Genomic DNA, 21,197 nt, shown 5'->3' on the forward strand with positions numbered 1-21,197 from the left:
AACATCTATCTTTGCCAATTGGCCAATTTCATGTATGTATAAATTTGCTGAAATGTATTGCAACAAATCAAAATATTTTGTCTCTATGCCAAAATTTAATCATGAAAATTATGTTGTTTTATTAGTTAAACGAATTTTTTTATCTCATTTTGATATGATATCAAATTTCTTTTCAGCAAGGTGGAAAACAACCTAGATATTCTCAATTGACCAATATACATGAAAAACATATGGAGAAGAGTGTAGGCAAAGAGAGTTCAGAAATGAGCACAGTTACTTGATACTGTGCAGAAGAATTTTGCATTTGCATCTTTGACCCAATCCATAATAGGTATCTATAGGCCCTAAAACTTATCTTAAGCTATCATTTTTCTGTTAAGTTTGAGTTATCAAAATGATGTGATACACTATATATCCAATAAGATGGTGAGTGATATCTCAACCTGATGACAAATTCAATCGATATTTCTAATTAAATTTCAGAAGTACCAGTTGGTACATTGATAAAATTAGACGGTGCCTTGTAAGGTCAGACAAAGGACATGACCTTTAGACTTTAGGTTAAAGGTCATGACCCTATTTAAAGTTCCTTTGATTACATTTATTGATCAGTAAACATTGACTATGGTTTAGACGGTAAATTGTCTAGTGTCTGCCCAGTGATTTCACGCGAGACTTGAGAGGTCAGGAAATTGAACAACTGGTCAAAAGGTCCACAACGGGATAATTCACGCATTTATATCACGATTACACAGTATAGATATTAAATTAGACGTTATAGGTGAACAATAGAATGTTTTCTCTATAACGTACCGATTTGGCAGTTTTTTGCACCAAAACCTGCACTTTTATCGTAAATTTCAAAATAACCCCCTCAAGGTACCTCAATGTTGCTGAAAATAATTCCAGTGACATTTATGCGGCCAAAAGCATAATTGAATAAACGCGCTAAAGTCTACATACTTGGCAATACCACTCATGTGATGGTTATACTGGTCAAAATTTAACTCGTTCGCTGGAAATATTTATTCTGCACTCGTGGTTTGAATTAGTGATTTAGACAAGAAGTCCATTTGTTTGTCCGATCTGCATGTATTGAAGGCATCTTCCATCTGTAATCACTTCGTATGTTTATTTACAGTGCCTTATTGCAATACTTGAATTAATAACATACAACAGTAACACCTGCTATAGCGGCCACATGTGTGTAAAGACCAACTGCTTAATACGGTCACTTTCGTTCGATTCCAAACTGGCTAGTTAAATATAATTTGAGTGTAAAGATACCCCGGATATTCAAACCATTGTCTTTGTCCCTTTGGTGGTCTTCATAGAAAGATTTGACCTATTGATTTGAACTATATGTCCCCTGACAAAAATGTATTAAAACTAGAAGCTCTGTGCGACAATTCATTCTCACTAGTTTGGTTTTTATCTTCATTCGAAGATAATCGGGAGATGGACAGACATTTCACTGTATTAGCTTTGGATATGGGCGTTACTCGTTTGTCGTTCCTTCGAACTCTTCAAAAGAAGTCTTTGTAGACCTATACATACGTATTTGGTCTTTGTTTCCCACTAAATTTCTTCACCTTTACTATATAATATTCCAAGTGATGATATAAAAATAGTGATAGTAACCTCTGGAGTATCGCGGAGGTACAGTATGTGTGTTTTAGAACCATTACAGGCATTGGTGTCCAAGTGGTGAAGTTGTCCCGACATATTACCATAAGCCCGCCACCTCTGGGTCGCCAATTCGAATCCCATGTGAGGCAGCTATTGATCGCTGGTCGGTGTTTTTTTCCATCGGTTACTCCGGCTTTTCTCCACCTTCTAAATCTGGCGCGTACTTAAATGACCCTGGCTGTTAATAGGACATTCAACTAATCAATCAAAGCCACTCATGAAACAAACTGTCTTACTATGATCTTAGTCATCAATTCAAAATCAATTACATGCCCTCTTTTCATTTCAGACAAAATTTAATCCTAACCAACTGTACGAAATAATTCGGCACTTAATTAAGATAATCATCTACATTTGGTTAGTAAGTCTACCTTTTACGGGGTTTAAACCGCTTATTCTGAATTCCTGAATACCCTTGAAAACATGTTATCGCTGGCATTGGGTGATATTGGTCTAATAAAGAACGCATTTGGACTTAATTTTATCTATCTTTCAGGAAGGCAGGGATCTTCATTCTCTGCAGTACACGATGCTAGACAAGTTATATTACAATTCGTTAATGTAGTTTAGCTAATTATTGTAAATTTAAAACAGACATATTTGATTGGCAGTAGAGCCAGTTGATAACTGTTAAAACCCTATCTTGATTGTCCGATATACAACATAATCTTTGTAGATCACTTTCAGTTGATTGTGTTATTTGTAGTTTACGGTATTGAAGAGCACAGTTTTGCGAGCATTGAGCTAACTTAATAGGTCGTTGATTTTTGTATAAGTTTTATTTGAGTTTTATATAACGTACAAAAGTTCATAGCTTCGGTATAATGTAAAATCGCTACTACGGACTTAATACTGTCTACGATTTGAAATTATCTGTTCTGTGGGTCTATGATATATATTCATGAAAGATAGATAAGCGAATATTTGCACACTGTGAGTAAGTCCACTCTCGCAGTATTAAACCACTCCAAGCATGGGAAAGAGAAGTGGCATTACTTTGTTTGCCACTATTTAGCCCTATTATTAAGCATTTTAGACATGTAAATGTACATCATTTCGCAGTTTTGTTTTAATACAGTAAAACATGGTTCTACCAATCGTTTTTGGACCAATCAGGTTTATTCGTTTAGTGTCCCATTAACAGCCAGGGTCATGTAAGGACGTGCCAGGTTTGTTGGTGGTGGAAAGAAGGAGTACCCGGAGAAAAACTATCGAGCAGCGATCAGTAGCTAACAACTGCCCCACATGGGATTCGATCTCGCGACCCAGAGATAGAGGACCTGTGGTAATATGATGAGACATGTTAACTATTCATTCGGCCACTGCGGCCCCATGAGTCACATCGTTATAAGCATATGTCGTTATACACATATTATGGAACTTTGACGGTGAGTGAGAATTACTTCGTCTTTAACTGTACATTTCGAGAAATCAAGCAATTTTAATATACAGCAAAATAAACAAAGAATAACCATAAAGTTCATATGGTAATAGGTTTTTAGGACGCAAAATAGTCGGTTAATAAGATTTATAAAAGAGACATTAAAAGAAATCTTCTTAGGATAAGCAGTAATGGATGGGTGGGTCCTGTTGATTATTCAGTGAGAAGTAAATTTGAAAAAAAAATCACAAACATCGATAGCACTGTTGATATGAAATGAAATAATTTGAAACCAATCAAAATGTGCCGATGATACTGCATAAAAATACATAAAATCGTATCCCTTATCATCGACAAACATGTTTCACAAGCATCAACTCCTAATTGCTTATCACCACACGTGCAAGACTCCCCATAAACCTTTCTCTTTTTATTTCTTTCACTAAGCCAATATTTTTATTATGATATTTAGTTACCAATCATGTGTTTTTTGTCATTAATATATACATAATATCGATAAGGTTTACTAGACAAGTTTCAAGAAAGCATCATTGCACTATCCACTGAATTGTGTGCTAATTAGAACCACGTGTGCCATTATAAAATTATTTAATTTCATTTTTTGGTCTAAATCCCGAACATCGACGCCAATCACTATAAGAACCACATACTACGAAAAACCTCTTAAAGATTTTATTGGTATTATGAGTTTCCGATAAACATCTTTACACGTGTCTTCTGCACATGTTCGGGATACGAGAATTTAATTCCCGTTAGTTATTGCTAAAACTCTTACCTCAAGTGCCGCTTTCATACTTAAACCACAGGTTATATGCTTATGCCCGTGTTCTGTCTCTGCCTATTACAGAGTTAGCAGCCTTTGTGGGTAGGTATTGATTGTGATGTCATGTGTTTGCGAGATTAGCGTTATACTTGTCACAGAAAACGAAGTTGCCGATCTTTCTTATGGTTCCTTGCAAACCCCACAATCATGAAATGTGGGAACCGCAATGCACCCTGGGAGATATTGGACTTTTACTCACAAAATAATGATGTCTGAATGGAAACCTACCCGCAATGGAGGCAGATTGCCAAGACAGAATATTCTTGGTTATGTATAGTTGCTGCCTCCAAACAGTGGATTTCGTGCGTCTTAAATTAAGATTATGAGTTGGCAGTTATCAGCAAGATGGTACATGTACATGTATTAGGAACTTTCTTATTCAAGGCTTCTAACTTGAATCATGCTGGTTTTTCGAGGATTTATTTTTGTCGTTAGAATATCCTGCTGTATATATGTTTTTATTCCCATTCTGGACTAGGCCAAGGTCCACCGTCTACATTTGTTAATCGTTGCCAGAGATGATACATAACTATATGAGCATGGATATCGCGTGTATTCCCATTATAATTAAGGAATATTTATCTTTTAAAATTTAATTTCTGTTACACCCAAAACCTAAGTAAAAGTCATATCTGAAAGTTAAGAAAAAGGATATAACGCAGCAAGAATCCATTTTGCTTAACGTCTGACAGCTTTTTGTTTCTTTTGACCAAAATAAATTCATTACATGTTCATTGAAATTTTGAAATCGTATCAGGATTAGCTTAAAAATAAGGGTTATTAAAACATTAACCAGAAATATGCTGACATTGTATGCATTATTTTTAAAGTGAAAGAAAAAAATCTTTAACGTCGGCATGTATTTGAGAGCAAGACATAAAGTTAAGTTTGATAATGTGATTAAGCAATAGGAAATGATCTTAATGATACATAACACATTATATCATCTACTATTATCTTAATTTTCATATCGCGTTTCATGAAGAAAGGTTTCATTATAGTTTAGAATATCTTACTTTTTGTCTCGCCATGTGTTGTATTAACTCATTACGTTAGTCCATCAATTGACATAGACACTTTGTCCGGTATGCATTATTTAACAATGATTCCAATCATAATTTTCACAAAGTTGACCCATATTGCATGAATTTAATCACAAAAATGTGGCTATATTTTATAATCTATTATTACATACTGCGTCAACAATATGCTGTCCAATATAAATGATATTACAATGTATAACACAACATGCGTAATGAACAAAAACAGCATAATGTAAAATAAAGATATCGAGGAGAAAACCACGCGCTCCGGAAAGGTAAGTGATCACAGCTATACCTTAACTATACAGATCAAATTATGATCATATTACAAAAGTACTGTTACAATATCGAATGGGAATCTGCGGTAACCATTGTTATATTACTTATGTTTTGGATATTTTCAGGCATGGTAAAACGGCCGGTAAAAAAGTTATTAACTCAGATTCGAGTAGCCAAACAACGGTGTTTGGCTTACTTATATTACATATACTGATGTTAAGAAATCAACAATATATACGTCTGAAGGTTGTGTTGCGATGACCGTGTCGTCACATATTGCCACAAGCTCTTTACATCTAGGTTTCGAGTTCTCATCCCACATGGGGTGTACGGGCATACTATCATCAGGTAAATTCATGTCAATTTCAGGTCAAGATAGTTTCAGGTCAAAATGACCTGAAGATGTATTGCCTGTGTATGGTAGCTTTTCTACGGGTACTCTGGCTTTCTTCCACCCCCTGAACTGGTACGTTCTTAAATGACCCTACATGACCTCATTGACTCCGACGTTATGCAAACACAAAATGAACTTTTAAATAGAAACAGAACATTAAACAAATTGTGAATCTTTTAAAATACGCCCAAGGAATTTCCTATTTATCAAATAGTATGTCGTGTCTTCTGATAGAAAGAACTTTTGTATGCCAGTAAAAAGAGAAAAAGAAATACAGTTCTCGTGGTTACCGGAATTAAATTTGAAAAACGCGTTGTTATAGTAACGCACCTGTCACATAATTAGACGACTTTTCAACCTCAAATATAAAATGTGAAGGTTAGTTTACTTGTCAGTTTAAACCCAAACAGATGAAACTGCCAAAAATGAAGGATCCCTTGTACTTTATATGAGAGATAAGCCTGTCCAACTCCTGGGGATGAGGGGGTGGGGTGGGAGGGGGAGGGGGTTCAGGACGTATGTTTATAGAAGGTCGCTTCAATCATCAGCGAACTGAAGTAACTACAGTATTTTACGTACATAGAAGATATTAGCAAACGGCTCCTATAGTGGGTGTCAGAAAAAAGGGCAGAATATATTCCCAAATTTATTGCTCTTTTACATCAAACAAATGTTAATTCCTTGTATCTTTATTCAACAGATAAGATCCGTTTGGTGGCATTGGAGAAAACATTCATGAGACATCTGTCTGACAAATTAGATAGAAAGTATATATAAACGTCCATTGCTATAAAGACTTGCGGGGGTTCAGGGGATTCGGACGGTTTACTCCGGTTTTGTAGATATGAATCCTCTGATAAATGGGACTATGAATTTGATATCACTTATAAAAGTCACGCTTCTGACGATACTTTCACGGCACAAACCCTGACTTTGATATCAGCTTCGCCTAGCCCGGCCAGGATCACTTCGGATATTGTGTGCTTGTACTGGCCAGTCATTGTTTAAGATTTTAAAGTGATGATCAACAAACTACCAGGAATTCCTTTAAAAATATCTACAAAATGTATAATTCTAAATAGGATAGGAATATATATATCATAGATAATTCTATAATTCTAGATAGGATGGGAATATATATATTATAGATAATTCTATAATTCTAGATAGGGAAAGTATGCTAGATATATTGAATTTCGAAACATGATATATTGAATTTCGAAACATGACACATTTTAATGGTGTGTCACTTAATTACTGTGTGAATTCAAATTTTTCGAATCCTATGTGACAGTTTCGCCGGGTATTCCGGCTTACCTCTACCAACAAATTTAAAACCGAAACTTCCTTGAATGACCCTGGCCGTTAAAAGGACGTTAAACTAATAAAATAAACCAAGCAAACAATTAATTGACTATCAAAAATAAATGTTAATTTGATCACTGCTTCTAACCGTCGTTCTGTATCGCTCGTTAATTGACTATCACTGCACCAGATAGCAAAACAGCGAAATAAATCGTCTCTGTTAACATAGATTACACAGGAAATCTTGCATTTATTTGTTGTCGTAACCCCATCTTAGACCATCTATCTATTTTTTCTTATGTCATTATTGTTTTAACAATACTTTTTGTTTCGGAAAGGAAGCGGGCCTTTAAAAGTACACTTGACGAATTCGATTTTCTCTTTTTTCACATTCACATTAAAGAAAGCAGATTTACATATAGGTTTGTCTGTACTTTAGCATAAACCTTGAACTCATTACACTTTCATCAAAGCTCATGCATATGTAGTTAATAGTGTTTAGACATAGTTCCGTACGAATCTCTAAGCATTGCATATTTATGTACAAAGCACAGACATAGTTTCGTATTTGTAAAGTCTTTACATGTGCATAACAGACACATATAATGGATACTATTATGCATATAACTATCACACTTGGACATAAACACCATGCTAATAAATATGCATTAACTACCTCCGGGCGTCCATCATACGTCTGGAATGCCCGGATGTGAATGTGGTACATTACGATGACTATAATTTGCCAATAAATGATTGACCTGCCATACAAGTCTCACCTGTGTGTAATTTCACCTGTATACACCGCGTTGTCCTAGTGACATATATGTCATTGTCTTAATACAAAACAACACTGTCTATACTACAGATATGTCCTAATAGTAATGAGTGGTCATTTCCGATGGACATACATGATTTAAGAGCTGCGGCAAGAAGACGGAATTCCCCTTTTGTAGTTAAGCTTCCATGTGTTCGAGAAATGAGTTAGTTGCCTGTGCATCTTGTTTCTTGTTCGAAACGGCCACTCTTTCTAGAAAAGAGCACTCGTCCGATCACAATACTTCCATCGAGTGCTTCGAAGTAATTCAACTTCCTTCCTCAATAAATACACATCGCGTGATTCAAGTATAAATGCCATAAACGTCTAAATGTCTAATTCCGTATTGTAGAGTAAAAATTTCAGCGCGTAATTTTTGGTTTTTGTAAGTTGTAGTTATCGCAAAAATGATAATGTAGCGAAATTATTACACGTGCTAATCGCGAAATTAAACACATGCGAAAACATGCACTTTTACAGTATTTGTTGTAAATTTAGCAAGTTTCGTCGATTTTTTAATTAACATGTTATTGTAATTTGTATAAATTTCCTTTTTAAACAAATTACACTTATATATTTAAATTAAAGAAAGATTGTTCGTCGATTCAATACAGCTCGTTTTAAAGTTTACTTTTGTTTCTTTTTATTTCCTTGTTCCTCTTTCTTGATGCACCTTATTGCAACCTCATACTGCTATAAACAAACTTACATTGTGCGAATCATTTTCCCGTTTCATCCCTCACGACTTTTTCAAGGTGATATAATTACGCGATTTACAAATAAAACGCTCTATTGTGAATTGTAGTTGAAATGCTTCGTGACAATATATTTTTCACAAAAATATATATATATATATGAGGATTTTACGCAAAATTAGTTCGCACGCGTACATTAGTTAATTTACAGTATACGAGGGTTATCTTTATCATCGACAACACTTTCCACATATCATTGCACAGATATAGCAAAATTTTCTCATCTACACATATGTTTATATCATACATGCCAATGGTCACACTTGTATATGCATTATCAAATTATCAAGCTGTCATTTTAAGAAACATCATGCTGTTTGATACAACTGCATTCGTTGTCCCCGATGACAAGTGGTGTAAATCACCGTAGTAGTGCCATTTCGGGAAAAATAAAAAAATAAACGAAACAGACTGGCATTTATACATCTGAGAAACGCTGCCGATACGATATGTTTACGGAAATTGTACAACATTAACAGTGGGTGAATGTTGATAGAGAAAACACGGATATTAATACAGTTTACATGTGCACTTGTGATATTTCGAAAGGGTAGTTAATATATCACTTGAACCTAATTTTTACTCGTAGATTAGAATTAGGTATTCCAGTCTCTAATTGCGCGAACGGACGCGAAACAGCTTGTGGGTGTACGTGATAAATGTCTGCGCGTGCATTCGTTCCTCATGCCCGCATTCGTTCCTCGTGCCTGCATTTGTTCTTCATTCATGTATTCATTCTGCGTGGTATTACGAGCACCCCAATTTTAAACAAGTTGCAGCCTTTTTTGGTTTGTTTTCATCTTGTAAACGCAAATACTTCTATAAATATAGTACACGTACATTTTAATCTATTCTTATAATTAACTTAATCTAGATATAAGTACATTTAAGTCATATTTGAGGGCACGATATCTTATATATCATAACGTGCAAATTAAAAGTGTGCACTCTTTACCAGATTGAAGTAATTTTTTGCCGAACAGGTACGAAAAACTCCTGAAAATTGATTAAATTAACTGACATATGATTTTTCCCAGCGAGTGTGATTTTGTAAACAAAAATTATTTTTACGACGACTTAATCTCTTTTTCATACCTTAAGACTTTTTTACAGCTACAGATTTCGCGATCTTGAGCAGAACTGTTTTTGTGGTTTCTACTTGCTCGCAAAAAAAATCGAAATTTACACGCGCACGCAAAACACGCTGATTAACGCTTAACGTACAACCGGTTATTTTTGCGGACCAAAATTTTGCGTTTTGATCTATTAACGAGAAAATCCTTTGTTATCGAAGTTTTATTTTTGCGATATGGATTTAAGAGAAGGTATCATTTAACCATTTCTTGATATTTCGCGGATCACATCGAAATCGAGAAAATATTGTCACGCGAAAAAAAATCCGCTATTTAGTACAATTCTTTATCAAGATCGATATCAATTAGTTTGAGTGACATTTACTCACTATATATGCACATTGGAAGTGTCAAAAAAAACATATGGTGAATTAACTGACGTGGATTTACTAACTAACAGATAACCCTGCCGAATAGAAATTGAAGAAACCACTGATTTTAAATCATTAGATTGAATTACGTCATAGCTACCTATTTATCTTAGCAGGTCACGTGGTTTAATTGATCAACGCTAAAGTACACAGGATGCGAGAAGGTTCAAATGTTGCAGCTAAAAACTTGTCTGTTGATTAATGTACGTGCATTTTTTCAGGTGACCACGTCAGTATGTTCATATCGTTAGGTGTGAAGAGATATCTGTATGATCATTAGATATACAAATTTTGATTCAAACCACTTTGATATATATACCAGACTGATAATCATGTATGCATTTGAAATCAAAATGGAGCATTTTCTACTGAACTTTTTTGAGAAAACAGTCTTATACATAGTATTGCTTGTCTCATTGCATCTAAGAAATAGTTTTGACTAAAATAGTTAAGTGCTGTATATATTAGCTAATGATATCTTTTGAGAAATCAGTTAGAGTATTGCAAAAAAATGTCCCAATTGGTCTAATCATTTTGAAGTAAAGTATGGATGAAATCGGAATATCCTTTCCGTGCTCCAGTTTATTATATTAGAATCTACGAATACCTTCCGGTTGGCGAACACCCACCATCCCAGAACGTTTCGTTCCGATTATGATTTTTTTCGTACGGAATTTTATGACTGTATTATCTCAAAATACCATATCATCTTCATAGTTGAGGATTTTTTTATGATATACAGATCAAATATCTCGTGAAGTTTATACATTGAAAACCTAAAGCATGGACACACACATCAACATTCGAGTAACATTTATTTAACTTCAACAGATAGCATATGTTTACAGATAACAATTGGCACGTTTATCGAGTAAATCAACAGGAATCGAGTTCTTCATGACGTCATCCTCGTTAATTGTGTATCCTTTGACACGGTTGACTTACGTTAGGATTCCCTGTGACCTTCGACCTAAGCTATAATTCAAGGTGCAAGTGTTCTTGAAACTGGCTTAACCGACTTTATTTGCGTCATAGTATTGGGTTTCCATCTTGTTATTTTTGGCATTTCAAGGACAAATTGTCTCGTGAATATGATACGATCTGACGAACTGGGTGTAACTTTAACATGTAAACACGGTTGTGAGACAGATACTGTCTTTACACCAAACATACATGCTAATTTGTATTTATGAATGACACATTATGGAAATCAGTATATAATATACAATCATAGCAATATAAAAATAGAAAATAAATTTGTTATTTGCGTTGCCTTGGCGCTTTTTGATGAACGAATACTGCTTTCAGTTAAGATTTCATTATTTTGAGTATTGAAACTGCTTCGTAATTTTGCAGAACATCGATGCAGCCGAATAAATAAAAGGTTTTGATATAACTTACTTAAAGTAAAATGTATTGCTTGAATCAAATATCACATATCTAATAACACCTTGACGAATATTTTACATATGACAGAATTGCATACAAGGCAAAGATAAAATCATCATCATAATATAAGATCTCCTATTATGTTCTTCCTTATGCCAGATTGTGGCTCTTGTAATAATTTGTCCAGGTCAAAGCTGTTAAACACTTACACGAATTCTGCATCATATAAAGCCTTTGCGCGTTGCAGTCCGGAGGGATGTTTCCTTTAGATGATACCACAAAAATGGTTTTAGCGTTGTCAAAGAGACACAACACATACATATCACAGCCTCCCATAAATATAGACGTTCATGACAAGGAGACACAACACGTACATACCTCGGCCTCCCAAAAATATAGACGTTCATGACAAGGAGACACAACACGTACACACAACACGTACATACCTCGGCCTCCCAAAAATATAGACGTTCATGACAAGGAGACATAACACGTACATACCTCAGCCTCCCAAAAATATAGACGTTCATGACAAGGAGACACAACACGTACATACCTCGGCCTCCCAAAAATATAGACGTTCATGACAAGGAGACACAACACGTACATACCTCGGCCTCCCAAAAATATAGACGTTCATGACAAGGAGACACAACACGTACATACCTCGGCCTCCCAAAAATATAGACATGCATGACAAGGAGACACAACACGTACATACCTCGGCCTTCCAAAAAATATAGGGCCTCCCAAAAAATATAGACGTTCATGACAAGGAGACACAACACGTACATACCTCGGCCTCCCAAAAATATAGACGTTCATGACAAGGAGACACAACACGTAACGAACACTACATACCTCAGCCTCCCAAAAATAGAGACGTTCATGACAAGGAGACACAACACGTACATACCTCGGCCTCCCAACAATAGAGACGTTCATAACAAAGAGACACAACAATAAAATCCTCAGCCCTCCTCAAAACATTCAGACATCACACATGCAACACATTGCAGATATTGGAGTCCGTCATTAAATGGCCCAAGTTAAAGCTCTAAACTGTAGGCCTATTTATTTCAAATTTATACATGAATAACACAGAAATTACAATATATGGATTCAGAAAAAAGTATACAATACTTAATGAATCTGTATCATTAAAAGACTTTATTTATCAACAGAACGTTAAAGCTGATCAAACAGGCTTATGTTTAACATGCATTGTCAGCTTAAGTCTAATAACTTCGAATTTCCATTCATGATTATCTTGAGGTAGGTTTTAAATGTCAAATAGAATACGGTCAATATATTTCTTTATGCATTATTCAAAGCATTGTGACATCAGCTAACCACGAAAAAAATCAGCCTCTGAAAAGATTTAGTTTAGTACACACGCAATATTTCTTCACGTGAATTCCATGTAAAGACATAGTGCCTGTGTAAACTTGAGGAATAGAATACAAGAACACATAAGTACTTGTTGACAATATAAGACAAAGCAATTCAACTACACATATTGGCAACATATTTCTGACAAAGACAAAGATGAAAAAATGATTTTAATAAGAAAAACAGAGATCAAAGCGGCAACTTACCTAACAAAAATAGGAAAACATAGCGACAGCATATTATCGCAAAACATTAGATCATGCAGATAAGCAAACTTATTGAACAAGGTAATTTGAAGATATTGATTTTGTTAGTCGTATCTATGGTCAAAACATTGAATTTTCCGGTAAAATCAAACGTACTGTCAGATATAATTATCTTTGATTCATATAGTTCAAAATTAAGCACACCACCACATGACCTTTTTATTTTATATGAAATCCTATTTCCAAAAAAACTATATCAGAAAAAGGTAATAAGAACATTTTGGCCATTCAGCAGAGAAGGTGATTAATGCATTTGACGTGACAACTTCTTTGAGGATCATTCATTCTCATTTGCATTGTTTACAGATATCATACATGGGCAAGACAAATACAAAGACAAAAATGCTTACAAAATGAAGTCAACCTACCTAGTTAATAAACAAACACTAGACAAAAAATTAATTTCGAATAAAAGAAAACAAAACAACAACAACAAATAAAAAAATGTTATGATGTCACCAAAGTTTCCTGCAATCAAATTAACTTCTGCTGTTGCTTTTGTGTCCATTAACATGGACAGGACAAGTAGAAAGACAAAAATACTACAAAGTAAAGCAGCCTCGTTAAAAAACGCTAGAAACAAAATGATTTCTTATTACAGAAAAACAACAAACAATCTAAAAAAACAACGACAACAAAACACAACAACTAGAGAATGATTCCTTTACGATACCGGTAAAGTTCCCTGCAATCAAATTAACTTCAGCCATCGTTTGTTTGTTTGTTTTTTTTTCTCGGACAATATCGGACAATACCTACCAGTCTATAACGTGTTATGGAAGACATAACTGACCGCGACAAATCACTTCAATCACGTACTATGGTTTGGTGAGTGACACATTAGGACAAAACGAAGCGTCGATACCTCAATCCGTCACTAGTGAAGGATGGCCGCTACGCCAGGGGCCCCCAGGGCTACACCACAATAGGCCATTCTGATCAGCAATGAATGGGGCCGACGTCGCTATCACACGTGGTGTGTGTTTTAGCCGTTCCAGAAGCTGTCCTTTTCCGTGGAGACGCCGGAGTTTATTTGGGAGCGCTCTTTTCGTATTGGGTTGCTAGGTCATTACGACTTGCAATGCTAGTTTCCGTGAACAGCCATCATTTATTTATATCCTCATTTCCGACTCTGTAGAGACGAGGGTTAATCTCGGGAAGCTCTTTTTATTTGGCTTTGGATTTTTTTCGTCGTGGTTGTGTCAGGAGTCTTTGCCATCTTTTGGTTTTATATTTCAATCAACAAAGAAAACGGATTTTATATCAGATTCTATCCTCTTTCATATGAGGTAAGTATTTTATTCTGATGATATTTGTAAAGAATTATCTTACTTCCAAACCCAAACATCTTAATCTTAACAATTTTTAGGATTATAGACAAATGGTATTTTTTCACTATAAAAAACAGGAGCAGACGATTTAGTATTTTTCTTCAGTTACAAAAGTTACTTACTTTACACCATTACCACCATTGAAAAGTTTGAGCTTCTAATTTTACTTCAAGCTAAAAATATGAAAAATAATTAATTGCATCCCGAAAAAAATTCCGTGACACTATATCTTATATGGAATGAAGTACTGATTGCGCATGTACCAAAGGCGAAATAAATTATTTTGAATTATTTTTTGTGTTAAGTAGGCATATATATACACGATTAAACACCAATTATTGTTCAAATGATGAACATCATTTATGCTCTGTCGGCCAAACATCTTAATCTTAACAATTTTTAGGATTATAGACAATTTATCAGATTCCATCGTCATTCGTATGGGTTAAATAGTATTTTTCTGATGATATTTGGAAAGAATCATTTTACTTCCAAAACCAAATATTTTAATTTTACCTATTTCAGGATTTTATATTAGATTCCATTGTCATGTATGTGAGGTAAATAGCTTTTTTCTCGTGATATTTGCTAAGATTTTTGTTCACTTCCAAAAGCATACATTGCAGACTTACCAATATACGGCTTCTTTGCAGTGTAAATAATCACCTTCAAATAAAATATTGTTGCAGCGTCGTGGAAATTTCCCAAATTAACTTCAATTAGAACTAAAAAGATGCAAGCATTAAATAAGGATTTGGGGTAAAATCTTGTCGTAAAACACCAAATCAAGACCCTCCAAAATTAATCGATTAGGCTTACTGATCAAGTCTGTCCGAAGCCATGCTAATAAAATAAAGATTCGATTTTCCACTGCGAATAATGTTCATTTGGGGAGGTTTATTTATTTCCAGACTGGTAATTATCGATTTTCGCCGAATTTGGTACAACTTCGGCGTCTACATTAATTTGTCTCCGACGTTGCTTTTCGTAGGGGTTCGGGCTTAGAAACGATAAAGCTGCGATATTCCGCAAAGTTATACGGGTTGTAGTTATACCACATGAACACTTATCAATACTATCACAAAAGAGATTTTTCCATTTTCAACATATTAAGCCGTTTCAAGGATACAAATTCTATAACGCGCTAATGTGCAACAGTGATCTACAAATTCTACAACGCGCTGATCTTCAAAATTAAATAAAAGTTTCTACACTATCAAACGATCGCTTCTATTTAGTTAAAATTTTTATTTAAAAAAGAAAAAAAAAGTCTTAGATATACATTAGGCACTTGTTGGTGTGGTAAATTATCTCTGAAAAAAAGACAGACATTTTTATTGATGTATACGGTTCGGAATGCACAAATGTACATTATATAGCGTATAGCGGTTTATCTACGATCTGAAGTGCCGAACGTCTACGCGATGGATATTTTGAGGAAAACGTTCGTTTTTATCAGTTCAGTCTTATAATGGTATCACAGAGAATGATTTCAAACAAGTGTCTGAAATGTGTTTCTGAGCTTCTTCCCATAGCGTTTTATTTCGTATTTTAAATTTGGAACAAACAGACTTATTGTATCTTGTTCTAAAAGCGGAAAAGAAAGATAAATCTTTTAAAATGATATTGTAAATATTTCTACCATCCTTTTGGATATCCACGTGGGGAAATAGTTTTATTTCATGAAATAACTCTGTGCTCGGTTAATATTGTTTCTTACTAGTAGGTTAATATTACCATGTATTAACCTCATCGAAAAGCTATAATTGTATATTGTTGATAAATTCATTAATTTTTATTTATTATTTATACATACAAAAGAAAAATCCATCAAAGAAAAATTATTGAGCTTGCATAACGCATACAGCTCAGTGCATTGGATGTTATATGTCTAGACCGTAAATTATAATGTACAATATGCACTTGTAAGACTGTCTTCAAGGGCGGCAAATAACGCGCATTCGATTGATGCCCTTTTATCTATTTAATGGATCATACACGTAACAAAGATTTTATGGGACGCCCCAATGGATCATTAAGAGTGTAGGTTTTGTTGTACGTTTTGTAGGTGTTTCAATGGACATTGTACCGCCCTCTACCCCCGGGGAGAACTTAGATATGTGTTACTTTACTGAAGGCGCAGAATAAAACGGTATTCAGTACCGCGGTACCCGAAGGTGTCTCGTAAAACATATTTTGGGGGCATTCTCTCACAATAAATAATCTTTTTAAATGATTTTATCGAATACGCTTGAAATGTTCATCAGGAAAACCCACCTACGGTGAGCTTTAAAGATAGTTTCTTAAATATTGGTTTCTCTCATCAAAAGACACACAGATGAGCTAAATTATTTCTTAAAATATTCTAGGTACATAATAATGTAACAACTGAAATAATATGCCGTATTCCAGTAATGCAGAAGTATTCCTATTATAATGGATTTGAGACTGTTGCCTATGTATATGTAATGATCAACTCTGAAATGTACATGTATGTATAATTGTTTTGACGAACATTGGCATAAAACAGAAAAGTTACTTTTAAGTCATATTTTGTTTATATTTATGTTTCATATTATTTACAAATGAATATTTTGCGAGTAATCAGTCATGCTTGACTAATTCACATATATAACGTCATGTCGATTTTTTACTTTAGTCGCGATCGTTTACCCTTATATATCGTAAAATGATAAAAGAGTAATATTTAGCTCGACAAAAATAAATTTTCAGCAGTAACTGACGAATAAATACCTTAAATACCGTTTACAACATATAAACATCAAGAACACTAAGATATTTTATAGGTGTACGTGAAATATTTCGCTCTCAAAAATGATTGCTGAAAAATCAATAGTTCGACAGTCATAACTCGTGATGACACCAGATGGTACATTTCATGAATATATCCGCAGAAAGTGCATTAAGACTTTTTGTTTACACGTAAAATACTTCACTCACAAAAATCACTGTTCGCCAGTAAATGTCAAATCGATTATAGCTGACAATATATAATAAATATATAACCTCGACTCCAGATGATGTATATATATATACACATAGATTACACACTTAGACACACATATAGGTGCGTGTGACCTTACGGGATTCCCTTCCTGTTTGTCTTCATCTAAGTGGCTATCGTATACATGTAAGTAAACACCAGGCATGCTGGATCGAGAATGTAGAGAGTTATGGAGGTAAATAAGGACTCTAATTGGACGAGACAATCAGTGGTAACGAGACTTTCAGGTAAGGTAGAGTTCAAGGATTGTTCAGGGCTTATTTATTTCATTAGGGTATCGCAACACCGGGACTTGTGACTAAGTATATCAATTGAAATTTGCTTAAGATTATACTTAATTTTCTATGTTATCGACATTAACGTAATTGATTGGGTTAAATTTAAACATTTTTTTATTTGAAAATAAGATTAAATTAGGTACAAGTTATAAAACTTAGTAATGTCATCTTCATGCAGTAATTACATTACAGTAAATAGCAGCATGTAATGAAATATTTCCATATAGATATATAAACATAATAAAAACTAAAATTATTGAGTGTTGATATACTGTATACTGAAGTATACAATGTCACTATTTTATATTGGCAGACAGGGTATACGTTTTTACCTGTCAAAAGAAACATACGAAAATATTTTATATCTAAACGGTACTTGAATAAACCATGGTATATACATGTATTGATTTATTGATAATGACCCCTAATGAAGTAGCAAGTGTATATACTTTTAATATTTCATATTATGAAGGTTTTATTCTATGTGACATGAGAAAGCAAGACTCGCAATAGAGCAATGATAACACGGGATGGAGTTGGATACATTTAATCATTTACCCGCTGTCTCCCCTATCCCCACCCCCGGGACGTACTCAATCCATAGTACAATACATCAGTATGTCAAGGCCTCGTCAGGATACAACCATAGTACGGTAAACATACCAGGATAATTGACGCTCTACAAAGACATAATTACTATCATGGCCTTCCTGGGATTCCGGAACGCGTACTCTCTCCGACTCTTCTAATACTTTATTACATTAATGCTACCAGTAATTTGACCGTCGATTCTATAATCACCCCATTTTTCTTCCTAATGACCTTTCAACTCACCCCCCCTCTCCCCCAACCCCTTTACAGTGCCTCTCTGATTCACCTCTATACTCTATTGATTGTATGTGTGACCCTGTTTGACCTCGTTTATTTTACAATAAATCCGTTACAATTAATTCAACTCCCTATAAAACGCATCTGGAACTTCAAATTTGCCTGTTCAAGATCCAAATTTCCGGATATTGCCGACAATTGCCGAACATTTCTCCGAAATGTGGTCGATTGACACTTTGTCATCAATAGAAGTTGTTGATGACCACTTAAAATTTGACAATGTGCATCTGATACACATTAAATCTAAACAAAAGCGAGGGAAGTGTGAACAGGTCTCTTCCTTGTAGATACAAGGAAGAGTCGGTAAAATATTAAAGACAATTTGTTTATGTCTAAACTAAAATTGTACATTTTGTACATGTAAGCATAATACGTGAAACGTACCGCAAGCATGTGGGCAAGTGACGATAGAATTGTCTTAATAAATGAGAATTATCCATCAAAAATGTTTTTCTATACCAAAATCCACTAGAGACATTATAATAATTGTTTCCGAATATTTTTCTATCTATTTTTAGAAAAAATACCTAAACTTTTTCACAAAATTAATAAAAATACATCAGAAGAGCTCAAGAGTAAGGTAATGATGGCCTTATCATAAGTTGTCTATCAAATTAAAACAAATATGGTGTATTTGACTTTATTAAGGATATTCATGCAAAATATTCCTCCTTAATATATATGCTCCTCAAAGAATCACATGTACATTGCAATAGGAGAATGTACATGTGATTCTTTGAGGAGCATATCGTCTCGTGTTTAGTTTGGAAACTTCTAACGTGTGAACATGAATCATAAATCCAATGACGAATACATACTTATAGACTTTATTTCTGGACGAATCAGAAAGATGGACACTTGAGATTAATTTGATATTTGCGTGTTGTGTAATCAGTCAAGATGTAATTTATCATCGTTTCATCATCAATTATTAATCAATAAAAACGTGAGGTATATATGTGTGACGTCATCGGTATTTATAACTCGTGCGTGACATCCTGGTCATTTATCTCATGTAACCTATATGTTTTCTGTGGCGAAGATACAAAAACTTAATCTGTTGTCTTCTTCCTACACATTGGTCAACGATTACATACTGACCAATCCTTGACCATTCACACATTGACCAGCTCTTATAATGGAACATCGGATAACGTGCTCGGTAACTTTTTCGTAGTTTATTTTTTTATATGTTTATTTTTTATATGTACGTTTTTCTTCAGTTTTTCTGTTTCAAATATTCATGAATCGAGAACCAATGTCCATCTGGCCTCAGTATCACGAACATTTTAACTAAGAAATTCCTTAACTTGAAATTCCCCATAGGAAAGCATTACAGAAGTAACTTAGTCTTAGAGCCTTCCATGGGGAATTATAAGTTAAGGGTTTACTTTAGATTAAGGATGTTCGGGAAATGAGGTGTTGTGGCATTTGTTGTTGATGAAAGGATGCTGCTCTTAAACGTTTTGTTCTGAAGACACTCGCTGTAAAGTTAAGTATATGTTGTAGGGCCGAAGTTGTTTAAATGTATGGTTGGGACTTGACGGTCAGTTTTAAACGATCACTAGTAACAACTTGCTGCACATTCTATTTTGTTCGTATCTGTATTATTTCTTTTCACAAAAAAATAACATTTTACAGATTTTGTCGCTGTTTTTCTTTGTAATGTTATTATTTTTCAAATTTACAAAAATTACATGAGAATGGGTTTCAATGTATTCAGTCATGGACGTAATTTGACGAGTTATATATTACTGTCTCCATCGAAATAATGAGTGAATGTAGAGATAAATGTATTGGGTGTTTCACGAAGTAGTCGGTGATTTAGCCAACTAATACATTACAGTTAAAGTATAGTATTACAGAACGGAACACAACATGATGCTATCTGAGACGTAAACAACCATCACTGTTAATATTTCCTAAAAACTATCAGACACCTAAATGGCAGAAAGATTCCATGTTAATTGGTAACCACATAATTGTCTGTTATCGTCAAAAACATCGCGTCGACGAAAAGAAACGAGAAAATCTCACTCATTACCCTCGATGAGGTGTTACGGCAATTCGTCACGTGACTTGTCAATTAGTTATCTTGTCACATCGTTAATGGTTACGAAGCGTCTCATTGATCGGACTTCCAATCTTTATCGTCCAGACGCTTGAAGCGTCAACGGTGTGTCTGATGTTTCAAAGATAGCAAAATAATGCAATTTTACCGTTAAATCTGACAATCAGTTGTACTTATCTCGGCAACATCATTATATTGTAACTGCTTTGTGTTGTAAAATCTAATTAACTCATATTATCGGTTTTTCTATCTTTATTTCCCTACTCTTCCATTTTCCCTGGCCATCTCATAATATGCTGACTTTTTTTACATCGTTTCAGTGTTGAGTCATCAGTTTTGTCACTAGATATATCAATTATATATTAACTTCTTGGCCGCTGAAATTTCATAATGGACTAGTCTAGTCTTTGATTTAGAAGAGTCGAAATCTGTCTTCAGGAGTAATTGAGTTAACCTGACCCTTGATTTCGAATGCCGAGGTCATGGGTGGGAGAAACCAAATAGAAAACAGTCATTTATTTGATTTGATACAATGTAATTTTGCTC

The 21,197-nt window shown here is 34.4% G+C and overlaps 1 protein-coding gene across 6 annotated transcripts in view; it reads left to right on the top strand.

The window, feature by feature from the left end:
- The window catches only part of LOC138330131 (modulator of macroautophagy TMEM150B-A-like), a 39,259-nt gene that overhangs the window by 4,336 nt on the left and 13,726 nt on the right, over positions 1–21,197 (top strand). The window contains exon 1 of one of the 6 annotated variants that reach the window (XM_069277531.1): positions 13,956–14,347. The exons of 2 other annotated variants lie outside the window; for them this stretch is intronic. In XM_069277531.1, the coding sequence (XP_069133632.1) occupies positions 14,343–14,347 (5 nt within the window). In that variant the 5' untranslated portion in view covers positions 13,956–14,342. Of the gene's footprint in view, positions 1–13,955; positions 14,348–17,444; positions 17,642–19,642; positions 19,743–21,197 lie in introns of those variants that run through there. 3 more of the 6 variants (XM_069277537.1, XM_069277532.1, XM_069277536.1) reach the window with 3 other exon arrangements.

This window comes from Argopecten irradians, chromosome 8 (assembly GCF_041381155.1).
Source record: "Argopecten irradians isolate NY chromosome 8, Ai_NY, whole genome shotgun sequence".
Lineage (NCBI taxonomy): Eukaryota > Metazoa > Mollusca > Bivalvia > Pectinida > Pectinidae > Argopecten > Argopecten irradians.